This window comes from Setaria italica, chromosome VI, assembly GCF_000263155.2.
Source record: "Setaria italica strain Yugu1 chromosome VI, Setaria_italica_v2.0, whole genome shotgun sequence".
NCBI classification, from domain to species: Eukaryota; Viridiplantae; Streptophyta; class Magnoliopsida; order Poales; family Poaceae; genus Setaria; species Setaria italica.
Genome location: NC_028455.1, coordinates 611,912 through 633,966, shown reverse-complemented (window position 1 = coordinate 633,966; position 22,055 = coordinate 611,912). Strand labels below are relative to the sequence as shown.

Genomic DNA, 22,055 nt, shown 5'->3' with positions numbered 1-22,055 from the left:
TCGTTAATTTTCCTACCTACTTTCCTAGAATTCATCATGAGCATGAGCATAGAACCGTGGGTGATGACCATTGTACGTATGAAAAGGACTGTTGATTGAGGGGTACTTACTTGTATAACAAAAGCCGTGCGTATTTGGGTATCTTCTGACTAGTAGATGTGAAACGACTGAAACAGTTGCAGCCGGTAACTAAAAGCTAATGTGAAGCAAAGAACACAAGGCCAGAAGCTAGCTTCCAATTACCGAAAGCGCGCGGAGAGAATTGATTGAATTCCGATCCCCTCTCGTCGATACGAGACGACAAAGTCTGAAATCCCAATACGCGGCAATCGATTCCATGGAACGCCGCAAAAAGACATTCTTTTTCTGTCCATCCCTCTCTTCTGTTTCCTTGGATTGGGGATTGCTACTCCGTCAGTGAGAGACAGGGACAGGCAACCGAATGCAACCGCGTTGCGAATCGAGGAGGAGCACAAGGGATCAGAGAGGGTCTCCGATTACAGCTAGCTTTCGTCTGGTGCGTGGTGGCGTTGACTTGCTCTTTGCCTGGATGAAACTGAATCCCGGCTTTGCAGGCAGGGCTCTGACCTGGCCCAGGAGTTGACCCTGTGTGCCCACAAATTGGAAACTACTTGTCACCTTGGCTGTATTTACGCATCTTTTTTTTGTTCAGCTATCTGTCACCTTCTCTTTGCTTTGTTTTGAGCCGGTCTAAGTGTGGATGGAATCCTAGCAAACTACCGTATTAGACTTGTTTTCACTTGCCACCCTCTTCTCCTTTCATATTGCCAATTTCCATGGTGTTGTGCTAGCATGGTGCCACACCAGCACTTGCACTAAAAATTTCTCTTCTTCTTTTTCTTTTTTTTAACAAATGGTGTGTACGAACAAGCGTATTTACATGAGTTTGGTTTGAAATGTTCTCTGTACTTGAGGTGTATAGATGGTTTGGTGAGCGGTTAGGGCCTCCACCAAATGCCTGCAATTTCATTGACAATTTGACACGGATGTTTCCAGCGAGGTTTTGGAGAAACATGCCATCGGTATTCAATTCCATGCGTAAGCGGCAAGGAAATTTTCCTAGCTAACCTCCTTCCTTCCTTCCTTCTAGCATATCTCTTTCTCCCTCATTAGCTACCTGTCACGACTTTTTCTAGGCAATTAGTAGACTATTAGACTGATAATCTCCAATAAAGTGGACTTGATCCAGCTAGAATTCTTGTGAACATATTCTAATCCTTATGGAACAAGCAAAAAAATAAAAAGAGAGGGGGAAATGATTGCGGCATGGCCTATTCATTCAAATCCATTGAATTCAATTAGCTATCAAATTCTTGCAAACAAATAGTTGCAGGAGATAAGGAATTTATGAAATGATCAAATCCATATATAAACACAGCTCGTTGCTGGCAATGCGAAATTATTTGAACAGCAAATTAAGCAACAGTTGTGAGAAATTCAAACAAATGATTGTGAGACTGATGATTGCAACCAATCAATCTCCATGTATATAGCATGTTTGTATAACATCATCAGTTGGTTGGATTAAGTACAGTTGCTGCAACAGCTATACACATTTTCTTCTCTAACCTCTCTACCAACCCCAAGAAAACAAAAAAGATTAGCTCCATCATCTACTTACAACTCACCCACTACTCCTATCTTCTTCTCTACTCTACATGTCAGATTTTGTCAAACGCTCACTCAGATTTTTCTCCCTCCTTTTGTTTTACAAATCAAAACTTTAAATTATAAACAATTAACATATATGAGACACATCAAATCGATGATCGGTCGGTCCGTCGATGAATTTTTCTCTCTGTTTTCCCTTTTAAAAATGTTTATGGACAGCAACTAATTCAACCTCCTATATCAATATTTATAAAAAAACAAAAAAAAGATTTTACATTGTCGAGTGAGACCTGCCATGGCTGCCCGGTCGGCTCGGGCCGTGGCTGAAGCCGAACCCGGAGCCGAGTTCGCGCGTGTGGAACGGGCTCGGATCATCGGACTCGGAGCGCGACCGCGACCGCGACAGGTCGGAGCCGCCGTGCCGGGAACCAGCGGCGCCGCCGGCGGCGGCGACGACGGACTCCTCGCAGAGCGTGACGGCCCACTCGAGCTCCGCGACGACCTCCGACATGACCGGCCGTGCCCGCCCGCGCGGCCGCACGCACTCCGAGGCGATCTTGGCCACCCGCGCCACCGCCTCCACCTCGTGGCCGCGCGGCGGGGGCACGCGGTCGTCGAGGATCCTGGCGATGCTCCCCGTCTCCACCGCCGGCACGGCGAACTCGATCACGTTCCGGGGGGACCCGCTGCCGTCCTGGCTGGTCCGGTGGATGGCCTTCCGGCCGGTGACGAGCTCAAGCAGCACGACGCCGAAGCTGTACACGTCGCTCCGCTCGGTGAGCTCCTGCAGCCGGTAGTACTCCGGGTCGATGTACCCGACGGTGCCGGCGGTGGTGGAGGACGAGGCGACGGCGGCCGCCGCCGCGCCGCCGCTGGCGAGGGAGAGGCCGAAGTCGGAGACCTTGGCCGTCCAGTCGCCGTCGAGGAGGATGTTGGACGGCTTCACATCGCGGTGGATGATGGGCGGCACGGCGTAGCAATGCAGGTACTCCACGCCGCGCGCCGCGTCCAGCGCCACCCGGAGCCGCGCCTCCCACGATGCGAACAGCGGCGATCCGTCGGTGGCGCCGCCGTGGAGGTGGTCGTGGAGCGCGCCGTGGGGCATGAACTCGAATACCAGGATGCGCTCGCCGCGCTCCTCGCAGAAGCCCAGCAGCTGCACCAGGTTCCGGTGGTTTACGCGCGACAGCAGCCGGAGCTCCGCTCGGAACGCGCGCTCCGCGTCGAACCGCCGCCGCCGCCGCCCGGTGCCGCCGGCGCCACGCTCGGCGCGCTTGATGGCGACCTCGCGCCCGTCGGGGAGCTTGGCGCGGTACACCGACCCGAAGCTGCCGCTCCCTATCTTCTTCTCCTCCGCGAAGCCGCCGGTGAGGCGCGACAGGTCCCGGAGCGTGAACTCCTCGCACCCCAGCGGCCGCGCCGGCCGCAGCGGCGACACCTGCGGCGCCGGCATCACCATCGCCTCCACGTCACGGCACAGCCGCCGCGACGACGACTCCCCGAGCCGCAGCGTCTTCTTCCTCTCCCTCTTCCTGAGCGCCACGAGGTAGAACGCCGCTCCGGCCACTGCGAGCACCGCGGCGCCGGCGCCGGCCACGCCGAGCGCGACCGCCAGTGTCTTCTTCTTCCTTGCTTCATCGTCGTCCCCCGGCGCCGCCGCCGGCTTGCTCATCCCGTTGGCGATCACGATCCTCGACGCGTTGAGCTTTAGCGGGCACGGCTGGCAGACGGCGAGCTCGGCGGCGCCCTCGCCGCCACCGTTGCCGCAGAGCGCCCCCGTCCCCGGGATGATGCCGCAGGTGCAGGTCCGCTGGGGCGCGCAGGCGCCGGGCATGGTGGCGTTGTAGACGAGCCGGCCGCCGCCGAAGCGGTCGCTCTTCCCCCAACACAGGACGGAGTAGTTGTACTTGGTGATGCCGCAGACGGCGTCGCCGTCGGCCTCGATCGCCACGAACTCCGTGCTCCGGTACTGCGCCGGCACCGGCGCGCCGCCCCAGCACCGCGCGATCCCGCGGCCGTCGAGGATGCAGGTGGTGTCGTTGCCGAGCGCTATAGCTGACATGCTCGCCGGCAGCTCGGCGGGCGGCACCACGGGAACGCCATCGCCCCAGCAGGCAAACCCGCCCTCCGCGTCGACGGCGCACGCGTGGCGGGGGCCGGCGGCGACGGTCCTGAAGGCCGCCGGCGTCGGCATCGCCAACGACGGCGCCTTCATGCCGCCGTAGCAGGTCATGCTGGTGTTGTCGCGTTTGGGGATGCCGCAGAGGAAGTCCTTGCCGAGCGCGATGCGTGAGAAGTCGAGGCCCTTGGGGAGCGTTAAGTCCTTCCACTCCCAGCAGGTGGGGTCGTGGTCGTCGGAGAGGCCGCAGACGTGGGCGCCGCCGGCGTTGAGGGAGCGGAGCGAGGGGCCCCAGTAGAGGCGGCGGCCGATGGGGCGGGAGCGGTTGAAGGTGGCCTCCTCGGAGAAGGACCACCAGCGCATGGCGGCGTGGCCGCCGGCGGGGGCCATGAGGCCGCAGAGGAAGTCGGTGCCGGCGGCGATGGCGTTGTAGGGGATGTCGGCGGAGGGGTACTCGAACTGCTGGCCGTCCGGGAGCGAGGTGCAGTGCAGCTTGGAGCTGGACCCTCCCGTGGCCGCCGCATCGCCGCCGTTAGTGTTGGCGGTGACGAGCGCGCAGACGAGGGTGGCGTTGGGCGCGTGGGAGATGGCCACCGTCGAGAACTGCCGCGACGCCGAGCACACGCCGAGGGCGCCGGCGAGGAGGAAGAAGATGAGGGGGAGAGGAACAAGGCTCGTCGTCGGCCTTCGTGTCACAAGGAGGAAGGGGAAGGCAGAGCGGTGGCCGGCACGGGCATAGCGAGACATTGGCATCCGGAGGGAGAAGACGACATGAGCGGTTGAGGCAGCCGTCGCTTGGCTCCCGCGGTGGACGCCGGCGGCGGCGGTTGCCGTGGCGGCGACGCGAGAGGGAGGGAGGTGGGAGAAGGAAGGAGAGAGTGGGTGCGGAGGTGGCGCTTTGCTTTGCTTGGATTTCGCTTTTTGTTTCTAGTAGGTGGATGGAGGGAAAGGAACGCGGTTCCGTGGATTTTTCTATCTGATAAAAAAAAATTTTAAAAAAACTGCTAGAGAGAGAGAGAGATAGAGATAGAGAGAGAGAGAGGAGATAATGAGTTGATGATGAGGTTGCAGGTTTTGGGGTTGGTTTGGTAGACTTGACTTGGTCCGTTGAAATTCAAGTGCCTCTACCTGCAAACCAGTGCTGATGTGAATCTTGTCCTATACTTGAAGAGGTTTCAAACCATTCAAACATTTCTTTTCTACTGTTAACACAATTGCAAAACCATTCATGAAGAGTATAGAGCCCACGCGCAATCAAATTACGGATCGATACGGACTTCCCTTCCCCACGGAATATGGTGGATCGACACGGATTTCCCATCTCATAGTTCCTTTTCCATTGGACGGTGGACACCCGGGTTCGAGCCCTAGACTGATGTGGTGCTGTGTCACCCTCGATCAACCCACCATGGAAACCCAGTGAAGGGATCATGGATGAACACACACATGCCCTTGGTTTCATTTCACCACCAACCATTTCCAGGAGGGGTCTTTTTTTGGCGGTTAAAATGGAAAGAAAGGGATGGAACATACTTGCCTGCAGTACACTGCACTCGAGGTTTACTACCTCAGCAAGCCAACTATCTGTACTACCAAGTCATTAAAAAAGAGAGTCCTTTTCAAAAAAAAATTAAAAAAGAGAGATTCAGTGAGGATTACGGAATGCTTAAAACATCCTTCAAGGATGACACAAATTTCCTACTCACACACTGGAAACCAAACCCAGCACAAGCGTAAAGCGATAAGCAGAGGCTTTATCGCCAGTGAATCGGAGAAACCATACAGGATGAACCACATATGCCCAGGCACCATTCACAATCTTATCAAAATGATATAATATAGCCTCACGGCACCTCATTGGAGTTGGTGACAGTTTTAGGGCTAACTGATTCCACAAGTAATTGAATATTCACTGCAATATTCAACTCTCAATCATGTACCCCGATCAGACTTCTGTTTGTGTTTGGGGAAAAGAAGAAGCATCATTTTTTCCCAGATCAGGTGGCGGTTGGGGAGAAGAATTTGTCCAAACACTAAACAAATCCTACAGATCCTCCAATTATAGGGGAAGTTCAGGCCAACCCTATGCCAGGGCGGCAAGGAATGGAGCCACATGTGGCTACCGCAATTAGCCCGATACAAAAATCGCAGAGAATTTCGGAATCCATGTTATAATAGACAGGCATGCCTCAACTAATCACACGCCTACATCAGACCAGATCCTGAGCTCAAAGAAAACGTATAGACTAATCCACCTCATCATCCCAACCAGTTTCCACGTCTTCAGGGTACAGCTTTGCCAAAGTCTGCCTTGGAGCGGCTTCTCTTGAAAGAAAACCAAGCGGTGAAATTCCTAACGACGCTTCATTAACTCTGCCATGGCTGCATGCAGGGGGCTCTCCTTCATTGGAGCTCGGCGCCGGGGACGGAACAGTGAATGGCGGACCCCGAAAGTGGAGCTCGGGTTGCTGGGGAAGAGGCTCGCACAAAGTTGCTGGAATGCAGGGTTCAGCTGCAGCATGGGATAATCCTCCTCCATCTCAACCTCTTGGCTGGTCTCTATCTGTGCCTGTGATGACATGACACAAAAGCTGAGCTTAGCCTTTTCTGCAGATTCATAAGCATACAACAATGACTGTGTGCCCACTATACTGATTGCTGCCTGCTGGTAGTACTTATTAAGATGTCGTGCGGGTGATAACAAAGAGAAACAGAAGAGAGTGCAGTAAGCTACTAACAGCTGTACCGACAGGGCATGTGAGTGGGACCAAAACTGCCCAGATGACATAAGAGCGGACAGAGGAAGAGATGATGAATGAAGTCAAACAGTTAATCAATTGATCCCATCCACTACGCAATATAGCTTAACTTTTTTCCCCTATTAATCCTAGCATATTATCAAACAATAGCAACATATACATGGAAACAAAATGCTGAGGCTACCCTGGAAGTCTAGCTATAGTTTACCTTATGTTGGTGATTCTCAACATCAGAGTACTCATTAGGCTGAGTGGAAGTATGCTCTCCATTACTGTTCATATCTCTATACTCAACCTGTTCTTTTCCCTCAAAATGTTGTCTAGAACCCTCATCATCATAGTCAGGATGCGGCAAACTAGATGGCCGATCACTGGAGAATTTTCCAACATCTTCCATCCGAATCCCAGAATCATCTGCTTCCACTGTCTCTTTGTACACATCAGTCCTTGGTGGTTGCTCATGGCTAGAGGAAGTATCATGACTGCCAGGATGATTAGCACCAGAGTTTCCCTGACATGCAAAGCATATATTAGCTCAAGGAGAAGATGGTCTGCTTGCCCAGAAACACTTTTAGTCCTTTATACACTGAGAATAAGAACATCCAATACAGAAAAAAAAAACACATTGACAATGCCATAACTAAGTCAACGGTGAGAAAAGCTCTCATTACACAAGCCAAAGATGATACTTTGAACAATTCAAGCAGACATAATACATACAGAGCATCATTTCGATATGTAAGCACTAGAAACATAAAATTACAGATAACAGAGGCATGGTTGTTTCATTGAACAGTGTTATATGAGTGTGCTACTCTCATGCTATGTAAAATTGCAGATAACAGAGACTTCGTTGTACTATTGAAAACAGTATGATATGGGACTATCACGACACCACAGTGGCAGCAGAAATATGGAGAAATAAAAACTAGCGCACAGTAGGGAAGACCCTTGACCAAAAAGCATAAAACATGCACAGTCCAATGTATATGCAAACCAAGGATTTAGATCATGCTAACCTCCATGTCATGCTGGTCAGAAGTGTTACTATCCATCGCAGCAGTTTCATTATCTACAACAGCCAATATTTCATCCCTTTCCTTCTTACGCCGTGTAACTTGACAAACCGCACATATGCAGTCACTTTTGTGGCGATCATTCCTGCTTTCATAGACATCATGTAAGAACACCAAACAATATAGTCACTAGTTCCCTACTGTTCTCCTTAAAAAGGGGGGGGGGATAAAATAAAATAAAAAACACTAAATATCTTCTGTAGTGTTATAGTACCACTGCACTTTCTCAATAGGAACACCATTGGGAAAACTCCAGTGTAGAGAGGAACAAATATATGTGCTTAGTGTTGATTAGTGATGGTCTAAATCAAGACTCCTTTTCAGTGGCCATGTTACAAGAGAAGTATAGGTTGGCTAGCCAGCTAGGTAACAATTCTCATTGATCCACTATCAGAAATGCAAATGGAATAGCACCGGAAGACCCAGAAGTCCTGATTCAGTGACCATGTTAAAAAGAAAGAAATGCATAGTTCTCTTATGCTCTTTGAATATCACAGTTCTCCACCTATCCTTCATTAAATTACTAGCCAATGTGCTCATGCATTGCTTGGATTTTTACATAAAAGACTATTCTAAAAGCCAAATCATGCAAGTTTTCTAGGTTATCAATAATGCTGTAATGGAATAGTGAGGCAGTTTACTCTTCCCAGTTTATATAGAGATTTGTAGTGCATATTTTAAATGTTTCCAAGTAATATGTTGCAATGCTGCCATTACAAACAAGAGCAAAAATCATAAATCATTCTCCACAGGAAAGGAAAAATATAGAAGTGCTCCCTTGCAATGCTTACTCTCACATTTTCTTATCTACATAAATAGCTGCAACACCTAACATATAAACTCATGACACCTTGAAGCATTCTAACCTGGACGCGGGCACGCGCAAATACCAAAAAATTAATTCAATCTCACAAAAATGTCGTTGAAGCAAAATAGGAGCACCACATCTAACATAAAGTAGAAGCACTGATATTTCCACCAAACTAAACCTGGGAGGAGGTGGGCCCACTGCTAACTAAACAAATCGAAAAGTCCCTGAAACTGACAGGGATCCAGTAGTTTTCTTTCTACCTCCTTCAGTCCCTCTCCCCTGCAATGGAACTCATGCCACTGCTGCTAAATCCGCTGAAATCAACAGCGGATCTCATCACCCACCATCAAAAATGAAAGCCCGCCATTACCCCTTTGCCATGCATCCCATTTTCCCCCTTGATTAAGCTTTTACGTTTGCCAAATGTTAAAACCTAGCCTGTGCTTACATGCTCCTCATCGCCAGTTCAACCGCCGGCATTGCCGGCTGCTTGGCCAGCCGAGTGCTGCGGCGGACCTTCGACATGTCGTAGGTGCGGCGCCTCATCAGGTCGGCGTCAAGGGCCGCAGAGGATGCGACAGACCCCGCGGCAGGTGGGATTTAGAGAGGGGGGGGGGGGGGGAGGGGGGAGTGGTGGCGGCTAGGAGTCCTAGGGTTGTGGTTTATAGAAACAGAAACTTCCTTACATATCCTTGCCTAATGCGCTCGCAGCCTGACAGCACATTGCGTGTGAGCCTAAGCATAACCGAAGGAACAAACTGCCTATCTAACAACGGCGCTATCGTCAGGACCCTCATTTGACCACCTCAAACTTTACTATTTGGGGTAGCATAACAAGGTGAGAGAGGGAAAAGAGATGGACTGAGAGAGGGGACTGAGATTGCTCGCTCGGAAGGCGTCACAAACAATTCACACGTGAGGGTAGCGCACCTGTTGGTGCCAGTTTCATGTGAGGGGATGGTGATGTAGAGCACCATGACAACCCCCACCACCATGGCTGAAACTATTAAAGTAAAAGACATCCAAAAGCATCCCAACCCAAAAAGGAAATTTCATTCCAGCACTTGACACAGGACTAACAAAGCTGCTGACAAACCGTTAATGTTGCAGAATTCCTATCATTCATGCTCTAATGGGGAGGTCATCTTTTTTCCCTGTCAAATATTTTCCTTAATTCCAACCTCTCATTATCAACAAACTATACATCGCAAATACTCCACTCTATATGAGTGATGAAGTTGCATGGCATGTCAGCTTCCCATAGTTTAGCCTCTAGTTGAAAAACTTGCATGCAGATGTCAGAATAGATTAATGACGTACCCTGGCCGTCGCCTTTTGTTCTTAGACTTGCTTTTTGAGTGGCCTTTGGCATCCTCATCTCCAGTATTGTCATTGCCACCTACACAACATTTGGGTTATTACATATTTGAATACATGCACATGTAAGTGTAAGAGAACTATAGATGTGTCGAAATAAATGACAATTGTGTGTAAGAATAGTTTTCCATTGCAACAAATTGTGTGCAAGAACTATAGATGGGAGTGCAAAGATAGCATTGTCAATTCATTGTAGTTAAAAATTTCCCAAAATTTTCTGGCTACATGCACATTAGATGTGTCTAAATGAAGCAATAAGCTTTGTTTTCCCCACAGCTCACTGAAGGTTTCAAAATAACTCATAAATGCTATGTATATGAATCAATGATTAAATAGACATTGATGGCGTATATAAAAGATTTCAAAGTTGAAATCGCAGCAGTTGACAAGAATCAAATCAAGTCAAACATTGAATGGAAGTGAATTGAGGACAAACTGGTAGCTGCCAGATATCCAATACTTACCGCTGTCTGGCACATCAGAATACAAGCCTGCTGCCAACCAATTTTTCATGAAGCCTTTCTTGACCCGTTTCATAAGCTCGATTATGTAATCACCTTTACTGTTGTACTTGGTACAGTTATCCCATATGAATTGCACGTCCTTATATACATCCTCTGAATTCATATACTTGTCACCACGTTCCAAATTTTTACATATTGTGCCAAAATCCATAGGAGTATCAATAATATCAAAGTAATCCTATAAAGTTGATAACTGTTAGGGTTGGGAAACAGGTAAGCGAAAGAAGAGGGAAAAATATTGTTCCAATTGCAGTAGATCTAGAAGCATATGCTTATATAGCTACGTACTTGGGTTAAGACATAAAGTAGAGAAATCCGTGAAACAAAATGAAAAGAAAAACTGCAACTGAAGTGATCTACATTTGCAGTTGCAATAACTTCTTGCCCTCTTATCTATGTTCCATATATCACAATATGCACCTGGGGTGCAGGACTGTTGTTACAGGCAATGCATCTACCCCGCAGGGTTTTGCTTGAAAAGTCATTAAGAATAGGTAAAGCTTTCGTCCTAGCTAGATAGATAAGTATTCCCATGATAAAATTCTTATTACCAGTACTGAGAAAATAAAATCGAATGTACTACACCAAATTTAGATTTCCAAAAATAGAAGTAGAAATACATGTAACACAGGCAAGAGAAACTCAGGGAAAACGACAAACTGAATACACTTTATGGAAACTGTTACGCCATAACTTCTCGGAGGATGAGACAACTAAGCGTTTCATTTCACATGTACTACTTGTGCAGGCTAAACTACTCAACGCCCTGAGGTGGTTTTGCAGGGCAGTTTTGCCACGCTGGACAGGCAAGCCATGCTTAACAGATGCGGCATTATGGTACATTTGAAATTAAAGAAATAGCACAAAATACTCACAGGTATTCCTAGTGCAACAGGATCCACTGGAATGTTGAACGGCTCAGCAGCGTCCATCTTCATGACTTTCTTAATAGCCTGAAAAACAAGTGCAAACAAACTCTCAGTATAACCTTTATGCAGATTCAGCAGATCTCTCATAGGTAAAACTTGGAGGGTCAATAGACCTAAAAAAGGTAAGCCGAATTCTACTCACTTCAAGTGCAGCAGACAGCTCTTTCTCATCACGCTGACGCTCTGGTGTAGACTGCTTTTCCTCCAACTCCTGCGAGCTCCTCGGCTCCACCGTCTCCTCAGTTCCTTTGTTCTCCGAAACAGCTTCCTGCTTGCTCGGAGGAGGCTCATCCACCGGATCAGCTTTCCTATCCGGGGTGTTGTTCCCTATAGAAGCTAACCCCACCGACTTGATCTTGATGCCTCCCACTCTCCTCACCACCTTTTCCTTGTCCGCATCACTCGTCTCCGATCCCTGCCCGTCCGCTTGCTGCTTGTCTGTAAGGATAGCAGCCTTCTCCGCTTCAGCCTCTTTGGCTACCTCGGGGACGGTTGCGGTTTCAGATTTCGCAGCGTCAGCGGCCGGCGCCTGAGCTCCCGAAGAACCCTGCTGCTGCGGGGGCGGTGGGTCTACCACCTTGGACGACTTGAACTTGAGCTTCACGCGGCCGTACACGGCGCCCACTTTGGGCTTGGCGTACGGTATGTCCACCGGAGGATTAACTGGGGCGGCGGCGGCGGCGGGCTTCTGCGGTGGCTCAGAATGTGGAGGAGGTGCTACTACTGCCGCTGGTTGTGGTGGTTCAGGCGCTGGTACCGGTGCTTGGGTGGCAGGCGGGGCGCTATCCTCCTCCGCCTGATCTGGCGTGCTGTTGGTCGCCTCCGTGCTGGGGCTGGACGGGGTGTCCGGCGAGGGGGACTCCGCCGCGGCGGACGCCGGAGCGGCTTTCTTCCCCGCTGGCTTGCGGCCGCGCTTGCGCTTCATCCTTGCTGGTGACCAACAGCGATCGAGACTGGGATCGACGGGCGCGGCGCTGCAAATCGACGGGGAGAAACAAACATTCGGATTCAGATTGCGCGCGGAAGGTGAAGGAATTCCCCCCCGGAACGAAACGGATTGAGAGGTGGAGACACCCGTCGAAGAGAAGAGAAGAGAAGCGAAGCTAGGGTTCCTTACCAGGGGAGGAATCCGATCCCGGGGCCGAGAGGATCTCGGGTCGGCGGGCGTCCAGCAGCAGCAGGAGAGCTCGGAGAGTGAGGTCGCGGCGGTCGGGGACGGGCGCTGCGCGGGAAGAGGAACGGGTCGGGGGCGCGCGCGGGGCGGAGGTGAGCAGGCGGAGGCGGAGACGGGGGGAGAGAGAGAGCCCAAGCTTCTTTTCTGTGTGTCAGACGGCCGGGGAGGGACGCGTGTGTGTGTCAGCGAGTAGGCAGGCCGTCTTGTACAGTTTTTACTGGGCTGCTAGGCCGTCCATGGGCCTCGTGGGCCTCGTGGGCCTTGATGTGCCTCATGCATGGTTGTATTGTTACGGTTTTGTTTGGTGAACTAAATTTCGAGTCACATTTTTGTACGGGGTTAGAGTTTTTTTTTTCTTTTTTGTAACAGGGGTTAGGGTTAGACAGCCGGTAAACATGATTATTTGGGGGAGAAAAAGTGTTTGTTGTCTAAATTAAACAGCTTTGCAAACATCAACATGAGCTAATCGATTAATAATTCCTTCACCAAAGTCTGAAATATTACACAAGCAAAACTTCCTATACGTGCCTACTGCACTATATGAACTGCTAGACAGGGTTACAGGAAGAAGAAAGAGAGGCAGTTAAAACACTAGCAGCATACAGTGTTGCTAGCAACGTCTCTCTGTCTCTCTAGCTACTTGTTCCTTGAGTCTTGTGCGATGTAGAGCCTCTTCACCGAAGCCATGAACAGCCTGCAGCAACAACAAAACAATAAAGCTCAATCACCATCAACGACCTCAACATCTCTACCTATCAGTGTGCAAATAACTAAAAACAAGAACAATCACTTACTCCCATGGCACGTCGCCGACGAGCATCCGGTCGCCCTCGTTGTCCTCGTACAGCAGGATGTACGTCTTCCCGTTCTTGGTGGGCCCCTTCTTCCCCAACTCCGGCCGCCGCCGCCGCTCATCGTCATCGTCGTCGTCTTCTCTGCCTGCGATCCTCCAGTGGCCATCCGACAGCACGAAGCCGTGGAACATGCCCTGCAGCGCGCGGGACAGCGACGCGTACCCGCGGTGGGCCCGCAGGTCCACCTTCCTCCCGACGGCGCACCCCTCCAGGTTCACCTTCACGAACATGCTCGCCGTCTCGCCGGAGACAGCTGGCTTCGCCTTGCTCGGCTCCTCGGCGGCCTTCGCGCCGGCCAGGTGCAGGCTCTTGCGGAACGCGCCCACCGGCGGCCATCCCACCGGCTGCGGAGGAGGAGGAGGCCGCTGGTGCGCTGCCTGCTCCAGGGTCGCCTTCTCTTGCCTGGAGGCCAAGCTCCAGGGGTGCGCTCCGACACCAAGCCATGGATCATCGCCGCCATTGTCCGAGGAGATGCCGAGCCTGAGCTCAAGGCTTCCCTGCATCTCGCCTCCAGCGCTTGCCTGCTCCTGTTTCAGTTTCAGACTTAGTGCATCTGAAGAGCTCTTCTTCATGGCTGGCCTCTCTGATGATGGCAAGCTGCACCTCTAGCACATACTACTACTGCCACTACTCCACTAGTGTGCTGTTTGTGTGGTGTGCAGAGGAGGTGAGTGTTGTTTGTGGGAGAGAGGAGCCTCAGAGCCTGTGGGTCTTTATGGTGTTGGTGGTAACTGTGAACTGTGATGGATGGAACATGGAACAATTAAAGGGAACAGAGATGATGAGAAAAAGGCAGGTGGCTTTCTGCTTGCTAAGTACTCCTAAAGTGAACTAGCGGGGGACTAACAGAAAGTATGAACAATGAAATGATAGCCTTATGTGCATGTAAAAGTTAAACATCCCTCTAAAAAATTTGTGTAGGACTTATTCATTCTCGAAGTTACATGAATCCTCTAGTACTAAACTTTGAATGCATGGCTAAAGTTCTGAGCCTGCATATACAGATCATAAACTCTTAATGTTTCAGAAATTCAGTAGTACAGTGAGAAATAAAATGCGTCTTGAATTGAGTTCATCAAATAATTCAGGACACCTTTTTCCCGGCCCTTTCTTCTGAAACAAATGGCATATTTCAGGTCATGTTGAAGCGCAGGAGGGGAATGTTTGAAGCATGAAGAGTACAATCACAATGGGCGACACGTGCCCGCAACAGTTTTTATACTTTCAATTGGAGAATTGAGTGCATGGAACTGATCAATATGCTGATATGCGAGTGCTTCAAGTGGATGGACATCTCCTTATCGTTTGCAAGAGTTGCTTGTGTAGTTTTGTCTGACCTTGTGTTGTGTGGGGGACACAGTGGCTACTGGACCTCCAACTGAAAATTCAGTCCACCCACCTTCGGTCTTTTTCCTGAAAGCGATGCTTGGAGCTATTCTTTTCCCTTGTCCTGCAGAAAATTTGGCAGGCACTTTTAGGTAACTGTAACACTGGGCATGAACATGTGTCTCAAGATGCTTTCTTTCTTTTACTGTATTGCATTATGTACAGCTTTTAAAGGGCCAAAAGGTATCTACTGTGTTTAATTTGTGAGCTTATGCCTGTGAATAATATTACAATATTTGATTTCAGAGTTTCCCCAACGCTGCTACTTTGTGCTCCCAGTATAGTGAATGTCATCTTCATGATAAGAAAACTTGAAGTAAGAAGTTAGTTCTTTATGCGGTGAAATGTACTGAGAGAGATGCTGATGTTACTGCACATGGTTATCTAGCAATAAATGAATTATGCAATAGTTCCTTATCTAGCAGCATATTGTCAGATTACCTATCAGCACAGTAGTCACTAGACAATAAAAAAGTTGCTCACATTTGCAGAGAACCAAAAAAGGCCGCAACATTTTCCAACCACAAGAACAATATCACTTTGGTTGCCAAAGTGAAAAGGACATTTCTCATTATAAATAATCTTGATTATTCTAACCAAGTATTTATCGCTATTTATTTTCTTGGAATCCAGCAGGCAAATATGTAGGCAGTTGTAGATAACTGTAACTGTAACGCTGAACACGAACATGCCTCAAGAATGAAGCCACTTCCTTTCTTTTGTTTCACTGCATTATATAAACATTCAAGAGAGCTGGTAACCCTACAATCATTTGCTCAGTGCCATGGGCTTCAATCCAGATATCCATGAAACAGAGAAGACTAATATTATTTAATTCCACATATATGTCTGTCTAAAGAGATGATCCTTCTGCTACTGCCACCATAGTGAATTTCATCTTCACATAAGTGGTTATCCATACGCAATTGAACTGTGCACTAGTTCCTAGTGTGTCATACTTACCAAACTATATATTCTGAGCTGCTAGTGTAGAGGAGCTATCAGTATATTAGTCAACCAATCAGTTTTTCATAAACTTTTGAAATGAAGAAATTTCTCATACTTAAAGAGGCCATATGAAAGGCGTAATTCTATCGAAGCATCAGAAAGTTGGTGCTTATTGTCCACATTGAAAAGCGTATATCTCGTTACAGCAGTCCTTTATTCAACTATCGTAGGAATAAAGTCAGGAACATTTACAGTCGTGAAAAGTAATAACAAACTTCAGGTAAACTAATTTTGCATGATTCTTGAGGTCTACTCCACAAGACAAGAACTTTCACCAAAACAAATGAATCTGTATCTACATAGATTGGACCAATCTACCTGAGAAATGGGGTTACCTATTCTTACTCCGTTCACTCAAAATAGCTGTAGAAGCAAGGCATATGGTTCCATGATGCCTACATATGCTTCAAAATCCCCATTTGAGAAAAGGAGAGCCCTAAGAATCGATCGAATCGTACTATCCCTTATATAACCAAGGAAAGTAGGTTGTAACTATTACGATTGTTCTTGATCCTCTCAACACAATGACAGCTCCTCACATGCCATGTTACCATAATAATGTTCAGAATCTGTTCTTTACATGTAACACAAGAAGCTTTACTAGAAAGACAGTCAACTTTTCAGCAATCAGCTTTACCCACTTGCATGCATCTTATCTTCTTTATCAGGACATCTCATATACCAAGAATCTCTAACCTATGCATCGGTGCAAAGCGCAGACCTATTAGGCAGCTAGTAGCCCCATGTAAGTTCCATTCTACCATGATTGGCCTGCCTAATTGCGTATCATTATCGCTTGTTAACTCTAAGAGTATCTTGTCCCATCCGAAAACCATAGTATAATAGTAGCCACTGGAATAACCCTTTTCCCTTCGGCACAGATTTCTTACTTAGTGCTTAAGGAGTAGGCAGCTTGATAGGTGATGCAGCAACATGTCCTGTCTGATGTACATGCTATGCCATTTTCAGGACATTAGTGGACCTGATGAGAAGCTTTTGTTGACTTGGTGTTAAACACCGCCGCACACGATTCAGGCTCACAATGATGATGAGTCAGTATCGCCTAGCTAGTTGCTCCTGATCTGATTTGTTGTTGATCTTTATAACTGTGAGACTACAGGAGCCACCAATTATTGGGACATGAGAAAGATTCAGGTACTAATTGGCAAGGAGATACCTGTTGCATAGCCTCCTGCAGAAGCTCTTGTCACCAATGTCCATCCTGATTGTACAGTATTGCTATGGCAGGATTGGCATCCGCGTTGTGCCGCGTGGCCCACTCCAAGAACGTCAAGAATCCTTCTCTGAATTGTATTTTCTTTAGTTTGCGACGGCATTTTAGAATTTCTCAAGTTTATTCTTATCGATAATGACGAGCAATAAAACGAAGAAACTGGAAAAAAGAGAAGGAATAGGAAACGACGTACATGCTCTGTTCGAGATTGAGCTGCGAACTCTTCTGCAATGGGGCCAAGCGGCCGCAGTCCGCCGGCGCCGCGCTCGACGCGCCGGCGCAGCCGCAGCAGCATATCCGTCGGAACAGCTCGCGCTGTGGGCTCCGGCAGCGGGTGAGGGGATCCGGAGGAGGCGTCCGAGTTGGATACAAGTGTTAGATACAAGTGATAACGGGTGAAAGTAATAAAGTATGCATTAGTTTATCTAAACGGGAGATCTAATGGGAAGGTTAAACTTTAGCCACTTTAAAAATATGCAAAAAGCATTAGTTGGTGAGGAGTAGTTAATGGGTGCTAATGGTTTGTGAAAAGATCAAAATGGGGAGAGAGAAAAGAGAGGTGAGGATATAAAGGGACAAAAGTGACATTTTATAAATTTTAGCTCTATCCATTAGCCATATCTCCAAACGGGAGTGTTAGTGGGTGGAAGTGCTAAACTTTAGCAATAGCACATTCAAATAGTCTCTTGCGCAGGGAAGCACAGGATGGATGGTGGCAGCCGCTGACGATCGAGGGTGATCCCGCTGTCTGGAATATTTTCAAATAGGCTCTTGATTTGGATCGCGATCCAAATATTTGCAGATTACCCCTACATTTTTGCAAATAAATTCTTAATTTGGATCGTGATTAATAATCGCGATTCAAATATTGCATATGGACCCCTTGTTTCGTTTTGGATGGGCCTCTCGTCCTGCCGCGCGACCGGCACCGCCGCGCCGCAAAGGCTGAACCCACTCACCCCGCGCTCAGCCACTAGCAGCCTCTGAAGCCGGAAGCAATGAGAGCAGTGGAGGCGCGCCCAATTCGACGAATCCGAGACGAACAAGCCCACTTGGCCCGGCAATGGCGTCTTGGTTGGTTGGTAGCCAGCCGCGAGCGCTCCTCCCGGTCAGGCAACCACGGCTGTGAGAGTACGGCGACTGGCTCCGCCCTGGGAAGGTATATTTCGTCGAGTTCTGTCAGGCAGTGTTGGATCGGATCCCCAAAACGGAAGGCCCCAATCCAGCGCTGAAACATGCATCCTGCTGTTTCTTTTGTTCAGTTGGAGTGATCAGCACTAGAACAACTTGCAGTGTCATCCCATCCTACCGATCTTGTCTGCCGAGATCTGCGACAAGGATTGGGTTAGCATCTAGCAAAGATTTTGTGCAGCTCCCTTTTTTCTCGTTTCCTCAAAGTCAACAGCTTTGCAGGTTTCAACTGCACAACTGCTGCTGCCAAATGCATATGTATAAATTGGATGCATGCACCTTCCTTCCAGCAATGCAGGCTGTACAGCGACCTGCAATACATTGTAGAGTACACTTGGAGCCTTGGAGGAGGCAGGCTTTGTTGTTGTAGACAGACATGTACTGCCACTCAGCTCAGTGCTCAAGAGCAACTGTGAAAGTGAAACAGGTAACAGGGACAGGAAGAGATGATAGAAGGCAGCAAGGGTTGACTTGCAGCGATGATCGGGCATTGAAACATGGTTTCGTGAGGACTGAAGCATCAGGGCCTGATCAAAAGGAAAACATTGCAGTTTCAGTTCAGATCCCCATATCAATATAGCACTAGCAGGTACAGTTGTGGACTTGCGGTGCTCTGAAGCTCTTGTTGGTTGTAGTTCCTCGCAAAGAACCCTGGCACTGAAGCAGGATACAGTTGTGAATCAGCTATTGCAGGATCCTACCAAGAATGCAGATGTGGCTATTTTGTTTGCTCTGTCAGGATAAGCATAAGCTGGTAGCTGGACGAACCAGGAAGCAGAGGAACACGTGCTCTCTTTTTTCTCCGATCCGGGTAATAAGAAAAGAAAAGAAATTGGGACCCTTTCCTTTGCTTCGCCTGCCTGTCTGATGCACATTGCAGTCTTCTGCAAACGCTGACTTCAATGGGAGGGCCACGCCATCGCAGTCCGCCGGCGCCTCGCACCGCGAGCTCTCGACGCGACGGCGCAGCCGCGGCGGCATATCCGACGGAGCAGCTCGAGCTGGGAGCATCGGCAGCGGGTGAGGGGATCCGGAGGAGACGGCTGAGGTCGTGGAGTTTGTGGAGGGCGAGGGCGGGATGGATGGCGGCGGCCGCCGGCGATCTCGCCGGGTGCGATGTCGCCGCTCGGGAGTTTTGCCAATATTTGCATATTGATCCTCTGTTTTACATATGCCCTCCTGAATTGGATCGCGATTAGTAGTCACCGATTCGAATATTTACATATTACCCCCTAATTTTTTTCATTTAGACTCCTGAATGGGATCGAGATTAATAATCGCGATCCGAATATTTGCAAATTGACCCCTGGTTTTCGTTTTGTATGGGCCCGTACTCCCGCGCGACCGGCGGCGCCGCCACCCTTCCTAGCCGCCGCCGCCGCCATAAAGCCTGAACCCACTCATACCGTCGCCCCCTCAGAATCTGGAAGCAATGAGAGCAGTGGAGACGCGCCCGATTCGACGAATCCGAGACGAACGAGCTCACATGGCCGGGAATGGCGGCTTGGTAGCCAGCGGCGAGTGCTCCTCCCGGTCAGCCGCCGGCAAGGCCGCAACCGCTGCTGTGAGAATACGGCGACTGGCTCCGCGCTGTGAAGGCGAGGTAGAGAGCCTTTCACGTTTCGTCGGATTCTGTCAGGCCCAGACAGGCTTGCCATTGCTCTTGCTCTTGCTCTTGCAAGATGGTGATCTCATGATCTGCAATCAGACTACTGTTGTTGAGTTGGTGGGCATGCATCCGAATTGTAGTTAATCCATGCGATGCAATGACATGAGAGCTTGTTTTGTTCTTCGCCCACCCAAAACACATGGCAGGGAAAGCATCCTGGTCTTCTCCTTTTCTTTTGTTCAGTTGGATCGCCATCGCCATTGTCCGAAGAGAAGCCGAGCCTGAGCTCAAGGCTTCCCTGCGTCTTGCTACCATCAACTCCCTGCTCTTGTTTCAGTTTCAGACTTAGTGCACCTGCTGAAGAGGAGCTCTTCATGGCCAGCCTCTCTGATGATGCCAAGCTGCAGCTCTTGCTCTAGCACATACCACTACCACTAGTGTGTTGAGTTTGTGTGGTGTGCAGACTGCAGAGGAGGTGGGTGTTGTTTGTGGAAGAGAGAAGCCTGTGGGTGTTTATGGTGTTGAAAGGTATTTGCTGTGTGTTTGAGCTTATGCCTGTGAGGAAGATTGCGATGTTTGATTTTTTTTTGAAAGTTACAATATTTGATTTCAGAATTTCTCCAACACTGCTACTTGTGCTCCCAGTATAGCGAATGTCATCTTCGTGACAAGAAAACCTTGAAATCAGAAGCCAGTCAAAAAGTTGCTCACGTTTGCAGAGAACCAAAAAAGGCGCAACAGTTTCCAACCACAAAAACAATATCGTTTGTTGACTTGTTGTGAACCAGAGGAAAAGGCATTTCTCGTTATAGACAAATATTGATTTTTCTAACGAAATATTTATTTTCTTGGAATCTTGCAGACAAATTGGTAGGCAATTTTAGATAACTGAAACTTTGAACACGAACATGTCTCAAGAATCTGGACGCTTTCTTTCTTTTTGTTGCATTCAGTTATATAGACATTGAAAAGAGATGGTGGCCCTAAAATTATTTGCTCAGTGCCCTGAGCTCCAATCCAGAAATAATCCATGAAACAGAGAGGAGCTTATGCTGTGACAAATATTTATCTAATTCCATATGTCAGTCTGGCATCTACAGAGATGATCCGTCTTGTACCCCCACCATAGTGAATGTCATCTTCTTGAAAAAGAAAAACCCCAAAATTAGCTGGTAATACTTACCATAATGTGCGTGCAGTGATATAGATTTTGACGTTACCTCACGTAAGTGGTGCTGTGGTGATCCAACTGCAAACGAACTTCGCACTAGTTCCTAGTGTCTCAATTTAAATATCATAACAGCGGTCCTTTATTCAACAACTATAGGAATAAAGTCAGGGGCATTTGCAGTTGTGAAAAGTAATAACTAACTTCAGGTAAAGTAATTTTGATGATTCTTCAGTTCTACTCCACAAGGTAAGAATTGACACTAAAACAAATGAATCTGTACTTACATAAATTGGACCAATCTACCTGACAAGTGGGTTACCTATTCTTACCTCAGTTCACTTAGAATACATGTAGAAGCAAAAGGCATATGGTTTCATGGCAAGAAAACCTTGAAATTAGATCATGAACTGAACATCTGCAGGAAACCAGTAAAAGAGGGGATCCTGTGGGCTGTGGATGGCTGGATGGCAATCAGGATTTTCTGCAGCTCCCTTTTTTCTCTTTTTCCCGAAAGTCAATAGCTTTGCAAGTTTCAACTGCACAGCTGCTGCTGCCAAATGCGCATAGAAATTGGATGCGTGCACTTTCCTTCCAGCAATGCAGGTTGTACAGCGACCTGCAATACAATTTAGAGTACACTTGGAGGAGGCAGGCAGGCTTTGTTGTTGTAGACAGACAGGAACTGCCACTTAGCTCATTGCTCAAGCTCAACTGTGAAAGTGAAACAGGTAACAGAGACAGGAAGGATGATAAAAGGCAGTACACAGTTGGTAGCCTCAGATTAAAGTTGTGTTCCACGTATGTAATGCAAGAGGTAGATTGTTGAGACCACCACCTATCAATACACGTCTAGTTTTTATGGTCCCATCACCACTGACTTGCAGAGCAGAAAGGAGGTGCATGCTGGAGCAGAAAGTCTCTCCGAGCACCTGCGAGACCACCACTGACTTGCAGAGCAGAAAGGAGAGCACCTGCAGTTCAGATCATCAAATCGGTAGCAGTAGCAAATACTGGTGCTCCTCACAAAAGAAAATACAAGTTATCTGTTGCTGCTTCAAAGCTCTTGGTGGTTGCAGTTCCATGCTCTGAACCCTGGCACTGAAGCCACCCATGATTTTCTGCAGCAGATGAGCAGGATACTGTTGTGGATCAGCTATTGCAGCATCCTACCAAGAATGCAGATGCCTTTTTTTTTACTTAA

The 22,055-nt window shown here is 48.5% G+C and overlaps 3 protein-coding genes across 3 annotated transcripts; all 3 read right to left on the bottom strand.

Moving 5' to 3' along the window:
* Positions 1-1,460: 1,460 nt before the first annotated feature.
* Positions 1,461-4,686, bottom strand: LOC101762342 (serine/threonine-protein kinase-like protein CCR4). The gene has a single exon (XM_004972393.3). It carries the CDS (start codon positions 4,502-4,504, stop codon positions 1,904-1,906), a length of 2,601 nt encoding a protein of 866 aa, XP_004972450.1. The 5' UTR covers positions 4,505-4,686; the 3' UTR covers positions 1,461-1,903.
* An 876-nt stretch (positions 4,687-5,562) lies between these two features.
* Positions 5,563-12,562, bottom strand: LOC101762745 (bromodomain-containing factor 2). The gene is made up of 8 exons (XM_004972394.3): positions 12,345-12,562; positions 11,370-12,201; positions 11,174-11,251; positions 10,239-10,476; positions 9,718-9,796; positions 7,530-7,671; positions 6,719-7,021; positions 5,563-6,320 (listed from the first exon to the last, which is right to left on the bottom strand). Exons 2-8 carry the CDS (start codon positions 12,150-12,152, stop codon positions 6,105-6,107), a joined length of 1,839 nt encoding a protein of 612 aa, XP_004972451.1. The 5' UTR covers positions 12,153-12,201; positions 12,345-12,562; the 3' UTR covers positions 5,563-6,104.
* Positions 12,563-12,834: 272 nt separating this feature from the next.
* Positions 12,835-14,051, bottom strand: LOC101763152 (auxin-responsive protein IAA25). The gene is made up of 2 exons (XM_004972395.3): positions 13,196-14,051; positions 12,835-13,095 (listed from the first exon to the last, which is right to left on the bottom strand). The coding sequence occupies exons 1-2, from the start codon at positions 13,825-13,827 to the stop codon at positions 13,038-13,040; spliced, it is 690 nt and encodes a 229-aa protein (XP_004972452.1). The 5' UTR covers positions 13,828-14,051; the 3' UTR covers positions 12,835-13,037.
* Positions 14,052-22,055: the final 8,004 nt, after the last annotated feature.

Coding starts and splice junctions, on each gene's coding strand:
- LOC101762342 (XM_004972393.3), bottom strand. CDS start 4,504: ATGCCAATGTCTCGCTATGCCCGTGCCGGCCACCGCTCTGCCTTCCCC.
- LOC101762745 (XM_004972394.3), bottom strand. CDS start 12,152: ATGAAGCGCAAGCGCGGCCGCAAGCCAGCGGGGAAGAAAGCCGCTCCG. Junction 9,797..10,238: donor TTCTGATGTGCCAGACAGCG/GTAAGTATTGGA, acceptor AATGTTGTGTAG/GTGGCAATGACAATACTGGA. Junction 7,022..7,529: donor CTGACCAGCATGACATGGAG/GTTAGCATGATC, acceptor TTTGCATGTCAG/GGAAACTCTGGTGCTAATCA.
- LOC101763152 (XM_004972395.3), bottom strand. CDS start 13,827: ATGAAGAAGAGCTCTTCAGATGCACTAAGTCTGAAACTGAAACAGGAG. Junction 13,096..13,195: donor GTCGGCGACGTGCCATGGGA/GTAAGTGATTGT, acceptor TTGTTGCTGCAG/GCTGTTCATGGCTTCGGTGA.